The sequence below is a fragment of the Maniola hyperantus genome, chromosome 5 (assembly GCF_902806685.2).
Source record: "Maniola hyperantus chromosome 5, iAphHyp1.2, whole genome shotgun sequence".
NCBI lineage: Eukaryota > Metazoa > Arthropoda > Insecta > Lepidoptera > Nymphalidae > Maniola > Maniola hyperantus.
In genome coordinates this window covers 6765360-6782029 of record NC_048540.1, presented here as the reverse complement: position 1 = coordinate 6782029, position 16670 = coordinate 6765360, and the positions used below count along the sequence as shown (strand labels likewise).

At 33.7% G+C, this 16670-nt stretch overlaps 3 protein-coding genes across 4 annotated transcripts; 2 read left to right on the top strand and 1 right to left on the bottom strand.

The window, feature by feature from the left end:
• The first annotated feature begins 557 nt into the window (after positions 1–557).
• Positions 558–6787, top strand: CaMKII (Calcium/calmodulin-dependent protein kinase II). 2 transcript variants are annotated; one of them, XM_034969062.2, is made up of 2 exons: positions 558–705; positions 1508–6787. In XM_034969062.2, exon 2 carries the CDS (start codon positions 1588–1590, stop codon positions 3118–3120), a length of 1533 nt encoding a protein of 510 aa, XP_034824953.1. In that variant the 5' UTR covers positions 558–705; positions 1508–1587; the 3' UTR covers positions 3121–6787. The 2 variants fall into 2 exon arrangements, with proteins under 2 accessions (XP_034824953.1, XP_069354640.1); XM_069498539.1 differs by lacking the exon at positions 558–705 and adding an exon at positions 791–960.
• Positions 6788–7285: 498 nt separating this feature from the next.
• Positions 7286–8710, bottom strand: LOC117982686 (uncharacterized). Its single transcript, XM_034969063.2, has one exon. The coding sequence runs from the start codon at positions 8340–8342 to the stop codon at positions 7338–7340; it is 1005 nt and encodes a 334-aa protein (XP_034824954.1). The 5' UTR covers positions 8343–8710; the 3' UTR covers positions 7286–7337.
• A 175-nt stretch (positions 8711–8885) lies between these two features.
• bora (aurora kinase A activator-like protein bora) lies at positions 8886–16406 on the top strand. The gene is made up of 8 exons (XM_034969090.2): positions 8886–9090; positions 9176–9340; positions 10331–10473; positions 10828–10913; positions 11227–11412; positions 11863–12102; positions 12842–13133; positions 14078–16406. The coding sequence occupies exons 1-8, from the start codon at positions 8966–8968 to the stop codon at positions 14887–14889; spliced, it is 2049 nt and encodes a 682-aa protein (XP_034824981.1). The 5' UTR covers positions 8886–8965; the 3' UTR covers positions 14890–16406.
• The last annotated feature ends 264 nt before the right edge of the window (positions 16407–16670 follow it).

Below are 16670 nucleotides of genomic sequence, written 5' to 3'. Positions count from 1 at the left end.
ATAATCTTATAAGTATCTACATTACTTATTTTGAAAATACAAATATAAAATTTAAAAAACAATACCGACTGACAAAAAAGAGATTTGAATGTAGCATTATTAATTTTATTGCATTCTTACTTTAAACGAGTTGAGTATAAATTGAAATCAATTCAGCCGTGTCGCGTCCTTGCAATAATATCATGCATATTCTAACGAAATACACAACAACAGTGCATATGCCATAACGTATCATAATGGAAAAATATAATATTATGTTCTTTAATATTATCTTCCATAGAATAAACCTATCTCAAAAAGTTGTCCCTAGATGTCGCTGATATAAACAAATTGTAGACCATTCTCTCTGGTTTAGCGCTGCGCTAGTGTATCGATTTTACGTTACCACCGAGTGTTGCACAAGTAAAAAAAGCTTTTAGAAAAGTACTTTCTTGCGTGCATATCTATTGGTAATGGTCGTTGTGCTGACGTATTGTATTTCATACAAACATAATCTACAAAAAAGGTTTATATGTATGAGTTAATAAGTGTTTGAATTAAAGAAGCTACACACACAGTTGTAGGGTGATGAACATAGCAACACACAAATGTCTATGAATTTGACCCCGAACTCCGAAGTTCGTGTCCCGAGCAGAAGGAGAGTGTGGTGTAGGGCCAGGCCCTTAGTTTTCGGTCTTCGTCCCGTGAAAAATGGGCACATAATAGGTAAATAAGTTTTTGAGATTCGTAACGCGTCGTATCGTTATACCTTCTTTACTCTTGTTGCTATAATCTTTGTCATTAAAAATACATCGCAAGCAATCCATACGAGTTTCAATTGCTAAGAATATCATGTTGCGCACTAATCATCTCATTCCAATATAAAAAACAACATAATGAAAAAGATTGTGACATTTAAATTGGTTATTCTATTAATTCAATTTATCAATTAAGTAAGTGTTATCTAATTGAAAAATTAAAGTGAGTTCTCCTGATTTTGGTAAATATGTTCAGACAATGGTGTAGGTATCGATTATTTTGCGCTAACGAAATGTCATCCCGGTACCGTAGTGTGTGTGTTAATATTAGAAGTCTATGTTCGTGATCACGATAACTTTTGTCTAGGCATCTACGCGTTTTATATTCAGCCTACAGATTTGATATTATTATTATCAAATCTGTAGGCTATGATTTGATATGAAAGTAGACTAAAATAGTAACATCAAGTAATAGATTACGAAATTCTTTTATGCTAAAAGATCGAAAAAAATTGTATTAAGAGTATTTTTCCTGTACTTAATAAAATAACGAGGAAAAACATAGGTACGATTAATTGCTTAGTTGCAATTTAACTACCAAAAAAATTTCATAAATATGGCAAATGAAACATTAATTAGTTGCTTGAAGTAGGTACTTAAGCAGTAATTTATTCTATTTCACTGTTTCAATTTTCAACTAACAAAACTAATTAGTCTATTTTCGCGATAGGAAACTACCTATTACAGTGAAGTGTTTTTCGTTGTTTCAGATTATCGGAATTGACGAAATTCGTTTTCAAGTGCAGAGTAATTTGAATTTTAGTGTCAGGAATAGTTTATTGAATAAAACATGGCGAATCCAAATCGTGAAAGTGTTAGTACTCGTTTCTCCGATAATTACGATATCAAAGAAGAATTAGGAAAGGGTGCTTTTTCAGTAGTAAAACGCGCAGTTCAAAAAGCAACAGGATATGAATTTGCTGCGAAAATAATAAACACTAAGAAACTTTCTTCTCGAGATTTTCAAAAATTAGAAAGAGAAGCTCGGATTTGCCGAAAATTACAACATCCTAATATCGTGAGACTACATGATTCCATTCAAGAGGAACACTATCATTACCTCGTGTTTGACTTAGTGACAGGTGGTGAATTGTTTGAAGATATAGTAGCCCGGGAATTTTACTCCGAAGCAGATGCATCACACTGTATTCAACAAATTTTAGAGTCCGTGCACCATTGTCATCATAACGGTGTTGTTCACCGCGACTTAAAGCCCGAAAATCTGTTATTGGCAAGCAAGGCTAAGGGCGCCGCAGTTAAATTAGCTGATTTTGGATTAGCTATTGAAGTTCAAGGTGATCAACAGGCCTGGTTTGGATTTGCTGGTACCCCCGGCTATTTATCACCAGAGGTTTTAAAAAAAGAGCCCTACGGCAAACCAGTGGATATTTGGGCATGTGGTGTTATATTATATATATTACTTGTGGGTTACCCACCATTCTGGGATGAAGATCAACACCGGTTATACGGCCAAATCAAAGCTGGTGCATACGACTATCCGTCCCCCGAATGGGATACGGTGACGCCTGAGGCCAAAAGCCTTATCAATCAAATGTTAACTGTAAACCCAAGTAAGAGAATTACTGCCTCTGAAGCATTAAAGCATCCATGGATTTGCCACCGTGAACGTGTTGCTTCAGTTATGCACAGGCAAGAGACAGTGGACTGTTTGAAGAAGTTCAATGCACGTCGTAAATTAAAGGGCGCTATATTAACAACAATGCTTGCGACCCGCAACTTTTCTGGAAAATCCATGGTCAACAAAAAAAGCGATGGATCTCAAGTCAAAGAGTCAACGGATAGTAGTACCACTTTAGAAGATGATGATTTGGATAAAGACAAGAAGGGCGTTGACCGAGCATGCACGGTGATTTCGAAAGATCAAGATGAGGAGGGTTTGACGAAAGCAGATTCTTTTGGAAAAGCTCGGGGTGACAGCAACGCATCTTTACGTCGCAATGAAGTTATAAAAGCAACTGAAATTCTCTTAGACGCTTTAAACAATGGCGACTATGACACATACTCCAAATTATGTGATCCTCATTTAACATCATTTGATACCGACACTCTCGGAAATTTGATTGAAGGTGTAGAGTTTCACAAATTCTTTATTGATAATACTCCTACACACATGAAAACCAATACCACTATTATAAATCCTAGAGTACATTTGCTTGGAGAGGATGTTGCTGTGATAGCATACGTGTGCGTTACACAGAGTGTGGATGCAGAAGGCCGTCGTGCCACTAACCAATCCCAAGAAACTCGGATCTGGCACAAACGCTATAACAAGTGGACTGCAGTTCATTTCCATCGCTCCTAACTAGTCTCCTCCTTTAAAGGCTATATCATGTCTGAGGAATTTGGTCTCAAAGAACAAAATTTATGTAATGGTGATGTCGTCAAAACTATAATAACTTTTCATGACTAGACAGAGACCCTAAAACAATTCCTTGGCAAACAATTAAGAATAATATATTAAAATCTTAATATCTAATTCTGCTATAAAACTTACACGAATTTTACTAGTAATTCTTTGTAATCTCAAGGAATTAAGTTAATTTAATATAGGTAATCAAATAGTAATATACAATTCAATCGCTATTTCTTCTGTCCCAAAAAAAATTAAAAGGTTATGTGAAAATGTGATACTGATTAAGAAAATATCCAATGCTTCATGCTAGTGATATAATACAAGTACTGATCTCATTAATGATCGAAAATTTTCAACGAATACCTATATTTACGATTAATTAAATCGTCGACGATCACTGAAACAAAAATAATCTCCCAGATGCGTCAGATCTGATACTATTGAATCTACTAAATAGATAAGTCTACCTATAAAATGCAGAAATTTTCAACGTTTAGAATTATTAGCACATTTCTCAATAAGTCTCTCTACATTTTTAACTATAAATGTTTTGTCGTGCTTAAAAAAGGTGTTCTATTTGTTATTGAATACCTACCTAGCTAATAAGATTTAAGTAAATTCTAATGCAGTTATTGGCACTACCTCTCCAACATAAAAATGAAAAACTTAGCTGTTGATTCAAATATTTCTTATTATTAACTACTTACTTATTATAGATTATGTACAATATAAAATGTTATACTTACTTACATCTGTTCAAGTACCTACCTATTAGTCTAGTTGATTTGTAAATTTTTAAGTGAATTATATCAATTTTGTCAATTTTAGATTTAAAGTTGTTATCATTACTGTGCTTTTGCTTTAATTCTTAAAAAACATGTATATTAGTGATTACTTTAAAATATTTTATTATTATTTGCAAAAAGAAGTTATTTGTCATATCACTTTAAAGTTGATAATATTTGTTACCTACCTAAAACATTTCTAAAGTGATAACTGTGCAAAGGAATGGACTGCATAAGAGACTCAATTTTATGAGAGGAGCTTTTGTCGAGTGATATTAAGTGTATAATGGTAATTATTGCATGGTTTCACTTACGAAGTGTGCTAATGTAAGTCTGCAAGAAACTCAGTATTTTCTAGAAGTAAAATTAGATATAAATGACATATATATACCAATGTTTTTACAATTTTGTAAATGGTAGTATAGTTAGCAAAACTTAATTTATAAAATAATCTTACTTCAAAAATAATTGGAATTGTAATTATAATAAATTGCAAGATAAATAACTTATTTGTGATTATGGTGATATATTATATACTTACCTACTCACTGTATGCAAAGTACATAGTTGTGCCATTATTATTGAATTTAGTGCCAATAACTGTAAGAAAAATGTATTCTAGTCTTTATTGTTATGCATATTTAGAGGTAATAAATTAATGTTTTGAATTTATTTGGAAAATTTTACATACTTAACTACCTGAAAAACATACATGTACATAATATATAGAAATGATTGGCAAATGATGTCCGAGAGTGTTGTCAACCAAAATAATCACCTACTTACTTACCTATGTTAAATATATTTTATATTTTTTATACTTATTCGTTGCTATTTTTTTCATTTATACTCTCATATTGTTACATTATTGTGTCAAATTCATTTATTTAACCAACTATTTTTCTAGATTGTTAAATGTATTACTAACTGGCTGTCTTTTGTCAACTGTATTATGTTAAAATGAGTAAAACAGCAGTTTATTACAGCTAGTGTTATATTATTTATAAAAAATACCTAAGAACCTATAATTAATATCTTTGACATCACAATAAAAATAGACTAGCATTACGTTAAGATTAAAATATTCCTAAGGACCTTGTCCGAGACAACATTTACATTGTTTTAACAAGTGTCTGTATATCTATTGACTAACTGAATGGTTAAATGAAATATATATTTGCCTTTATGTAAAAAAATTAGATACTATGTATAAAAAAATATGGATCCATAAGTTGTTAAATTTTTTATTTGTTACCACTTAACTTGAATATTGTAAAATATATTATGAATATAATATATAATTATATCAATATATTATGGATATAGGTAATATATACCTAATATATTTTATATAATATTATGAATATAATATATTTTACAAGCTTATTCTTGCGACTTCGTCCGCGTAGACTACACAAATTTTAAACCCCTATTTTACAACTTAGGAGTAGTATTTTCAAAAAAAAATCTTAGTGGATCTCTATGTTATAATAGCTATGTGCATGACAAAATTCAGCTCGATCCACCCAGTAATTTGAGCTGTGCGTTGATAGATCAATCAGTCAGTCAGTCAGTTTTTTCTTTTATACATAGGTATATATATATAGATTATAATTATTATACATCTCTATTGTAAACCTATAAAATTGTATCTTGCTATAGTTAGAGTAACATTGTTTAATAGAATTTGTTTGAAAATAATAACAACATACTTGATTCAAAAAATTTGGAGTTTATGTACCTACTTACTAATCTTATAAAGTTGCACAAATGTGTCTAATTAGACAGTTTCTTACAATTCAAATTCTTGAAAGCCCTAATAACTTAATACCTACGTCACTATTTGTCAAATTAGGGTGTTGTCTTCCTTTAACAGTGTTCCAAATTAAAAATAATTACCTAACTGTGTGATCTCCTTAATTAAAAATATGCTATTTAAAAACATTTGAAAGACAATTCTCCATTGTAATAACACTTTTTCCTGATTGCATGCACTAACCTCCTGGCTTTTATATTTAGGGGGGCTTTTTTAATAAATAAATATTTGTCTATTGGCTGAAATTAATCATAACATTTAACTAGGACATTAGGTTTTTATGAAAAATATGTACTTAATTACTTATACTTTATTATATACTTACTTGAAGTTACCATGTATTTACTTTAAGCGCAGTATGAATATTGAACAGTACTTGTGATGATACCATTGTTTACATAAAATTGTTATAAATACACTCTTTCAGTGTGCTTCATAGCTCTAATTTAGATAAACCGGTAAGAATGTGGGTGCAGTGTTATATATATGGTATTATATTAATAAATAAATGTTATATATGAAACAGCCATTATGTTAAATGTGTAAAGTTTCTTAGCTACCTTACTATTTCCAGTTTTTTAAATACAATTTTGACCATTCAGCTAGAAATCGTATTGTGTGCATACCTATTGGAGCGTTCTGTGTTAGCATATGGTTCATTAAGCCTATAAACATTATAATATTTAAATTATTATAGGATGTACTTAAATTGAGTGAATAGTATTGTATTGTTTGAATAAAAAAAAATATTGCACCCCTGCCTAGTTATACGAGATTGTTTTGTGTCATAGCTAGGATTTAACCAAGTATTTCATACTTTAATGCACCTCGAAATTATTTTATAAAATTCTCTTTATTATGACAATGGTGGTTCGATGTAGCATTAATTGAAAATGTGGAAGTGTAGGTATATTAAACATTCATCAGTATATTTCTATTTGAAATAATTTTTTAAAACCTCTGCATTGCCGATTACCTGTAACAATCTCTAAAATAAAGTTTTTTTGATCTAAAATTATTGTACATATTTTGACACTATTTTCCTTCATGTCCACTTTAGAATAACCTCTTCCTACCATACACCTACCTACTTAATTTGTTTAGTGACAGTTATTTATTCCCATTTTTTCCACCTTTTAAAATGTTTGATGAATTATTTTAATACTACTTACATATTACTTAAATATTTGCCATCTACTTCTATCAGTATTCATATATATTCAATATTATGTTAGACCTTGCATCATTTAAAGTTGGATAAGGGCACAGTTTATTTACCCTATTCAAATGCTAATAAGTTAGTTTTGTGCCTCCTGTAAACTTCACTCACAACATTATTGTATTTACGAGCTAAGTTAGCAGGAGATGTCAATCCATGCTTGTTAACATTTGTAATAAGATAATAATTTACTTACTTATGTAACTATGCCTGAACTAAATAGGCCTATTCTACGAACTAATTACTTCAGTGTACTCTACAGTGTAATCTCTAAAATAAAACTACACTACTTACTTTAAAATCACTTATTTATTATATTTTATTTCTTTGCATAGTTACCTTAATTTTATATAACTTTCATATACTGCAATTTCTGGTGCACTCCTTTGCATCCATCAAGTGTGGCATTAAAATTTTTCACAATGATATCAATGTTCTTGGCACTTATATTTCTATCTGCTAGTTCCTCTTCAATACAATTCCGTAAATGTTCTTGAGTCAATGATTCAAATTTGATAAAATATTTCACAATAACTAAGTCTTCCAGACTTTGTCTCAATTCTAAATAGAAAGATTGGTCACATTTTCTTAAAAATTCTTCATTCACAATATCACAGTTGTAGATCAATATTATGGTAATGTTTTTAGATAGCCTCTCACTCTTTAACACCAGTTCCTTGATCAGAGGTTTTATATTCATCATATCATCTCTAGTTAAATCGTCCACAACTAAAATTGCAGTCTTGCAAAACAATAACCCAAGCATAGAGTCTGATGAGAATATTTGCAAAAAACTTGGCATTGTATAATGGTATATATTTTTTTGATCTAGTATGTTTTCTAACATTAGAGATGTGGTGAATGTCTTACCAACCCCTGTGCCTCCATAAAATAATAACATTTTTCTGTTTTCATTTGATTCCAATGCATTGATAATTCCTTTTACAGCACCTGTTTGTCCATATAATTTGGTCATAAACTTATGTCTTAAAATTTCTGCGTTTAAGCTTCCATAGCAGTTAAAGTTTGCGATTTGATGTATTAAAATTGATATAACTAATACTGTTAAACAACTAAGTAGTATTGATTTACGTTTTATATTAGTTCTGGCAACTGAAGTGCAGCGGTGTTGTATATTGCCGAGAACTAATTTATTGATAGTTTCTGGATTGATATCAAAACTACTTTCGGTAACGAAGACATTGTCTGCTTCAGGCGGTTCCGTTTTTACGATCGACATATCAACATTAGAGTCGGTATATGAAAAATCCATATTACTTGTAGAATGAGCGCTCAAATCCACATCCATAGGTTCATAGCTTAAATTATTAGGATCTTCCCGATCCTCCATACTTAATAATTGTTCGTTAATATATTTGCAGTGTGTACCAAATATTCACTAAACCTCACTACTTTTCAGTTTATCACAAATCATAATAACACAACATGAAAATAAAATAAAAATTGGAATCACTAGGTACCTATTAAAACTTTTATAAAAAGTTCAAACAACGTATTTTAACGTCAATGTCATTAAGAGACAAATAAAAGCTCTAAAAAAGCCACAAAGCAGAATAAAAAGAAGAAGAAGCGATGGTAATCATTCATCTAAGGTCTGCGGTCTTTTTTCACGTGTTTGTCAAACAAACTAGGTAGGTAGGTACCTAGGTACGTGCTTTATCTCCTCCGCAGATGCGGATGTGCCCTCCGGTAGGAGCACCGACCGGAAATAAAAGATAAAAGGGGTAGGAGCATGGTAGGAGTAATAGTCACAGACCAGTGACATATAGTCAATGAGTTATTTCCTAGGTCATTGCATACCTATAGTATAGTTAATAGTGTTCTGTGAATGTGTCAGTGACACGCAGTGACAGTCCTTTTATTTCTGGTCGGTGGTGACCATAGATTAATATGTATGTGGTGACAGTGATGTGTCATGTGCGATGAAATGAAATTTTTTACGTTATTTTCGAAATGAATGTTAAAAATGGTAGCCCAAATAATAATTGTAATACAAAATCAACGCCTCCGACTAAAGAAAGGGTTCGAAATCCCTTTGATAAAGTTTTAATTGAAAGGTTACACAAACCAATATGCAGGTATGTACTTAATTATTACTAACAAAAAAAACTTTTTCTCACGTGAAAATTTATGTAATCATCTATCTGTATTCGATTTGTGTAGTCCGGGCATGTGCAAAATTTACAAAAAGCAAAAAAATGGTACGTTCCGATGGGACATAGACCAAGCGTGTACACTGTTGCCAGCTGATATCGTTGCGTGCAGTAGCCAGTTCGAACCTTCGCCTGATCCTGTGTTGGAGAAGATTGCAGAGGAAGCAAACGAAAAGTAACTATCTATATTACATTTTTTTACCTAATATTTTGAGGTGAATACATACATTAGAAGAAGAACAATAACTTAATATTTGGTATGTTTAGTGCTTATCCAGAGGCATCCATACTGAACATTTTAAAATATTAAAGTCTTACCATTGGAGTTAAACGCTTAACCAATATTGACATTTGGCACTTGTATCTTGGAGCTTATTATACTTAGATCGAATTCCATACATAAGAGTATTATTATATAGGATAGGTACTTTCAACATGGAAAATCAATAAAATCCTGCAGTATTTTTGAAAACCTAAATGATTGCAGGTTTCATACACAGAATAGATTAGGCTTTCTATTGAGCTCGTCCAGAAGTTGTATTACTTACTTACTTTGTTTTTATGACATTAAACCATAGATATGTTACATTCATATTAAGTACATGGCATACTAGATAATGCCCGCGACGGCGTCTTTAAATTCACACAATTTGGCTTTTCAAAAATCCTGTGGGAACTCATTCATTTTCCAGGATAAAAGTAGCCTCTAGAGTTTCTATTGGCCAAAACAACGTGTGTCTTGATTCTCTAGTGGATGGAATCAAAATATAAAACCACTGAAAAAAATTACTTTGTGGTGTTCGAACTTGAGTAACAATATTTGACGTATCTACTTCTTTTAGATATTTTTGATGTATAAATGAACTTTACAATATTTTACAAGTTGCTTCATCCAAAGAGATTAGGTGTACATTATACTTGATGTATTACTACAATGTATACCTAATCTCAAAGGACGAAGCAATAATGTATAATTGATGATTAAAGGATGATTAAAGTGACATTCTATCCCAACTATACAAGTTGCTTCATCCAAAGAGATTAGGTATATATTGTAATTGTAGTAATATGTCTAAAAGTATAATGTATACCTAATATCAAGGACGAAGCAATAATGTATAAGTACTTTAATATCATTGCTTTGTTTATGTTACTATATTTTCAGATTCTTTTCACAAGAGATGGTTGTACCGAGTCCACTAGAAGTATCCAAAAAGATTAAACCACTTCTATCGTCATCTACTGAAAGTAGTAGTAGCTTAATTATTACCAGTTTAGTAAGTGAAAAGATTGTCCAAGTAAGAGATTGTAAGTAAAGTTTTAATAAGTAATATTAAGAGCCATTTGCACCAAATTTCTGAAATGCTTTGAGTGGGTGTTCATGTTTCTTTTTTCATTTTGTATTCTTTATTTCTGAGGTTTTGACACCTCCCATTAATCATGTAGGGTCTTTTTGGGGATATTATTGTGATGGGCTTCCATGTTCTGCATACAATTTGACTACGTATGATTTCAGTGGATTCTAATTGGCTGTCAACACATCACAATCAATTGATTGTGGAAGTTTAGTAGTAAAATTGCCTCATGCAAAGCTTATCAGAACTCTGGGTGAACTGTGAGTATACTAGGTATTTTGTGAATGTCATTGAATTGTTACTTTAGTTTCAGCCCAGACTGTGCTCTCTCTACCTCCAGAGCTTCCTCCTGAAATTGAAACCATTTTACAACAATTCTGCACTTTTACACAGGTAATTAGTAGATACTACAGTACATGATCAGTTGTCTGCAAATCCTGAACCTAACAAAATTATTTTGTTGTAAAAGTAATGTCATTCTTTTACCTAAGATAATGAAGAGTTGGCGAAACAGAAACAGACTTGTCCACGAAAGTAAATTTTACAGGATGGCGAAAAAACTGAGACTGTGATCGCGTTTTTATGATATACATATTGGATTAATCCAGTTTTGGGTTCCGTACATCCAAACGAAAAAGGATACCCTCAAGTAGTTTTAAATAATTAAATACTCCATGACTTAGGTTCTTTATACAAATGTTTTCAGGACCAGAATATATCTGGTGATTATGAAATTACTGCCAACGGCTCTCTGAGGCGGCAGTTAGTTTTCGAGGAGCACAGTGACATGGAACATGATGACTCTGAGCAGACCGATGACGAGATCCACATAGAACAACGTCCACCTTCCAGATTTGAGGCTCACACACCTGTCGCGTTTAGTCCTGATTTGGTAAGTTGTTTTTAACACCATTTTAAACTTTCCTTTCAAAAGTTGTGATAGTCTACTGATTACAACGTCCGCCTTTTTTCGTGAAATCGGGGGGTTCGATTCCAGTCAAGCACCTCTAACTAGTTATGTGCGTTTTAATTAATTAAATATCACTAGCTTATATTTAACGGTAAAGGAAAACATCGTGAGGAAACCTGCATGCCTGAGAGTTCTACATAATGTCCTCAAAGGTGTGTGAAGTCTACCAATCCCCACATGGCCAGCGTGGTAGACTATGCCATAACCCTTCTCACTCTGAAAGGAGACCCGTGCTCTGTAGTGAGCCGGTGATGGGTTGATCATGATGATTTTTTTTTAAATATTATAGATCAGCGCTTAGCTGCAATCAGACCTGTGATATGATTTCTAGTTGGTGTTTTGCGTACACAATATTTTTATACCTATTTGCAGAATTGCGGTGTAGTGACAAAAGGCATGAAACGGACATTCGGCACACCTCTACACAAAGGCCGAAGGGTCGGAAATCCGTGTTACCGTAACAAAATCCTTGACGTGGTGGACTTTGGCGAGCCTTGCTTCAGCCCCATAGAGTTCCGGACACCGAAGCGCAACCCAGCGTCTGCTACTTCGTCGTCCTTGACGTCTGCGTCGATTTCTCCTGTTACCAAGACTGTTTCTAGTGATGAAGAGGTATGGAAAACAAGTCGTAATTTAAAAAAAGGCCACGACTGCCCTGCCAAAAACTAACTAAAAATAAAAAATCACATTTGAAAATACCTCCATACATCAAGCCTTTATTGATTTTTTCCAAAAAAATTGTAGCCTGTATCACTCAGGATGTTGTGAGGATTCTAACGATAGAGTTATTTAGAAGTTATGGTGGAATAAAGAAACTCACATACATACATAAAGTACGCGACAGGTTGAGATGGCAATCGGGGTATCGCATACTACATGTATAAATTTTAACTGTAATGTTTCTTTCTATGCCATAATAGAGTTTATAAGCGTCGATAAAGATAGTCATTCAAAGTCAATTTAGGACCCAAAGTTGAAATCTTATAAATAAAGTTTGAACTTTAAGTTTCTTTCATCATCATCATGATCAACCTATCGCCGGCTCACTACAGAGCATGGATATCCTCTCAGAGAGAGAAGGGTTTTGACCATAGTTTACCTCACTGGCCAAGTGCGGATTGGCAGACTTCATACACCTTTGAGAACATTAAAGGATAACTCCCAGGCATGCAGGTTTCCTCACGATGTTTTCCTTCACCGTTAAAGCAAGTGATATTTTAATTACTTAAAAACGCACATAACTCTGAAAAGTTAGAGGTGCGTGCCCGGGATCGAACCCCCGACCTCTGATTGGAAGGCGGACGTCCTAACCACTAGGCTACCACAGCTTATAAGCTAAGTTTCTTTACAGAAAAACAATTTCACGTCACCGGAGTCCGAAGCCATGGCGACTTGTCTCGACTGCGCAGTTTCTTCATCGGCCACCAAAGCGGAAGCTGCTTGCTTCTGTAACATCGCTCCAAGTAAATCTATCGTCAAGCGAAGCGCTTCGCTTAAAGACTCGCCTCATAGAAGCAGAAAAGGCTCGTTATCGGAAAAACGCAGTCTAAGCATGTCGAGCTTGAACAGAAGTCGCTCGGTTCAGAAATTGGACTTCAGTATGGATATGAGCGTTGATGGCTCAATACACAATGTTTCTCAAGGTATTTATGTATTATTGTTCTTGATCTATAATTATGACTTTTGTAACAATATGAGTACAGTACGGCAGAAAGTAATGTACATCGGCTATTAAAATGACATTTCCGCTTTGTAGAGCGTTGTCTCTGTCATTCATACCTATACTACCTACCTATATGACTATAGGTCATGTAGGTATGAGTATATAGGTTGACTCCTCATATAGGTATGAGGAGGTTATATGATTATAGGTCATATAACCTCGCAGTGTTGGAGACAATACGCAGATAAACTTTCAGCTTTTATCAAATAACTAGCTTATGCTTGCGACTTCGTCCGCGTGAAATACACAAATTTCAAACACCCATTTCACCCCCCTTAGGGGTTGAATTTTCAAAAATCCTTTCTTAGCGGATGCCTACGTTATAATAGCTGCATGCTGTAGTCTGAGCTGTGCGTTGATAGTTCAGTCAGTCAGTCAGTCAGACACCTTTTCCTTTTATATATTTAGGTGAAGGTCTGGAACGCGCTGGCTCTTAGTTTAATAGTTTTATGGCCCAAATAAGTATTCTTAACTAAATAATTTTAAATACATATCAAAAATTGCGTAACCGGCAGGAGTCGATCCTGCATCTTCTGGGTTCGCGCCCGTTGCTTTGACCATTCGGCCACGGTTTCGCTTACTGCCAGTGACGAAATTTGTGATATGTCACTCAGTACTGAAGCGACTGTTTAATGCCATCTAGTAGCGACACTGCAGTTACCGAAACTACTTTCAAAGGCCCATATTACAATGCAGCTCTTTGAACGAGAAATGACATTATTTGCTTTTTACTATATTTTTATAATAATAATAAGTAAACAATAAGTATTGTTAAGTATATGCATGATGAGAATCTAAACTTCAAACATTTTTTAAAGATTTGGAATTGGCTGGAAATAATTAAATATACTGTGAATATTTTAGCGGATTCGGAAAGCTCGCCCAAAGCTAAACAAGTGGCTTGGTCTATAGAAGATGCTGGCATACAAAAAGTAGTCAAAATTAAATCAGAAATAGCGCAATCGCATGAAATACAGTCTTCCACACAAAACTTTAGTGTTAATACTTTATTAGATGAAACACCCATAAAGGGTAAAGACAAAAAAAATGTACTATCACATGAGATTAGTAAAATTCGAGCACCTGTGGGACAGAGCCCTGGGCACATGTCTTTAGATGGCAGCTTAGATAATTTAGACATGCCTCTAGGTATGGAGGAAAAGAAAATAGACTTTAACAACATTGATCTCAAACTTTTGACTGAAAACGTTTCTCAATTTGAATACAACTCTAATGCTACTCGCGCGGGGGAGAGTTCCACGAGTTTCAAACGAGTCGACAGTGGCTTTAATGAGAACACATTCTACGCTTCTAGTTATTACGAAAGTGCCATAAAACCCTCAGAATTGACTGTTACGAATTCGAAGATTAAAACGACAGCTTTGAAGGAAATATCTAATGTTAATTGGATGAGAGTCGACAGCGGTTTCAAAGATGAGACTTCAGACAGTATGCAATTTTACTGTGACGACAGCTCCGCCAAGAGAGAGTTCCGGTTTTCTGAAGCTAAACTACCGGATAAGGAGAATATTGAGGAATTTGAGAAGTTCCTGATCCAAACGCCGAGTAACAACGAAGCGATATCGATGTCCGACATATTTACTGATGACATGACGTTCAATTGCAATTTCTCGTCGACACCATCCAAAAATAAGTCGCGCAAAGTTAATAATTAGTTTAATTAATTTACTCATCTTCGAGGGTAATATCTTTAAGAAATTATGATTTTTCTATGCATTTATTAGCTTTAGGTATTCAGTGGTGTGTGTACACAGTTTAGTCTACTGTTAGTCTGGTGCGAAAACATTTGCCATCGGGAAGTTTCTAATATTCTAACATTTAAAGGGTTCTTTTACGTCACTGTTGCTGATGTTTATCCCATATTTTCCGGGAGAACTTGTCTATGCCCGTCTCTCTGTAACTATCTCTGCGCCAGTCAAGATCGGTTGCTTGGCTCTGCCGTGAAAGAGCCGTCAAACAGATATTTACAAAATATATCCAAATAGATAATGCCCGCGGCTACGTCGGCGTGAATTAATTTTTTTTAATCTCGTGGGAACTCTTTAATTTTCTGGGATAGAAAGTCTGTCTACGAGATTCAAGCTACCTCTGTACCTTTTGTCAAGATCGATTATGCGGATGGGCCGTGAAAAGGGTCACATAATCACACAGTTACACAGGACTAGGGCATAGACAGACACACTTTCCATTTAAAATATTAGTAGGTGTAGATTATTATTATTCTTCATTTATTCCTCTCTGTTCAAGAACGATTTAACGGTACTTTGTGACTAATTCTGTAGTAAACAATCTATAAATCAAACTAAATTGGCAGGTTTAAATCTAGTGCTATCCTCTTCCGCAGGAAGCATTATGGAAGGAATAGCAATAGACCTGTCATTTGCGTTAAGTTTAGAAATTATGTACAGAATTGTTGGCACAAACTCTGAACTAAACTAATATGATACGTTTAATTGGGTATTTGAATTCCAATTTTTTTATTACTTTATTATAAACTAGAATAAAAATAATGACGTAAACTGAAAAAACTAATTATATCGATTAAATAACAAAAAGTTTATAAGCATTTAAATATTTCTGATTAGACAGAGATAGCGATACAGCAGTTTGGCGTCACACCTACTAATGCCATAGTAGCTTCGTGCGGTTTCATACAAATTTTCGTTTTGCGAGAAAGGGATAGCAGACCCTCCTACTCCAAAATTAAAATGCCTGTAACTTTGTAAATCTTTGTTGGATTTTAATATTTTTTTCAGCGTACGTCATTATTTTTATTCTAGTTTATAATAAAGTAATAATATTTATCAAATTCAAAAGTAGGAAAATACCCAATTGTTAGTTGCCATCGCTTTCATAATGCTCCCTGAGGAAAAGAATGGCACTACATTTTGATGTGTCAAATTAGTTTAGTTTAGAGATTTGTGTACAACAGAATTAGTCACACTATTTACATCAAATTTATTTTATTATATTTGGCATTATAAAGTACACTTCACTGTTTGTATGATTAGTAAATTTTGATTTGAATCTACTATTGTAGATTTTTATTTAATGACGTTAAATAGTTTAATATAACGTGGCTTAATAATAACGCATGAAATTATTTTTTGAGATGTGTGTTTACTTAGGTAGAGATGTTTAATCAAATAAAATATTAAGACTGAACCTCTTACATAGGTCTTCATTTATTTTTGAACTGAAATTGCTTACCTTATAAACTTCGCGACAGGTCAACATGGTAATTGGGGTATGAGGTGAGTCGTGGAGGGGGACGCCTCGCACAGCGCCCGCATTATTCCGCACCGGACGGGTGCGGGTGTGCGGGGCATCCCCACTCCGATTGCTATGTCGACCTGTCGCGAACTATATAATACTCACCCCACATAGATATAACAGTATTTTAAGCCTGTAATGGCGTCGATTCTTTCTCGATGTC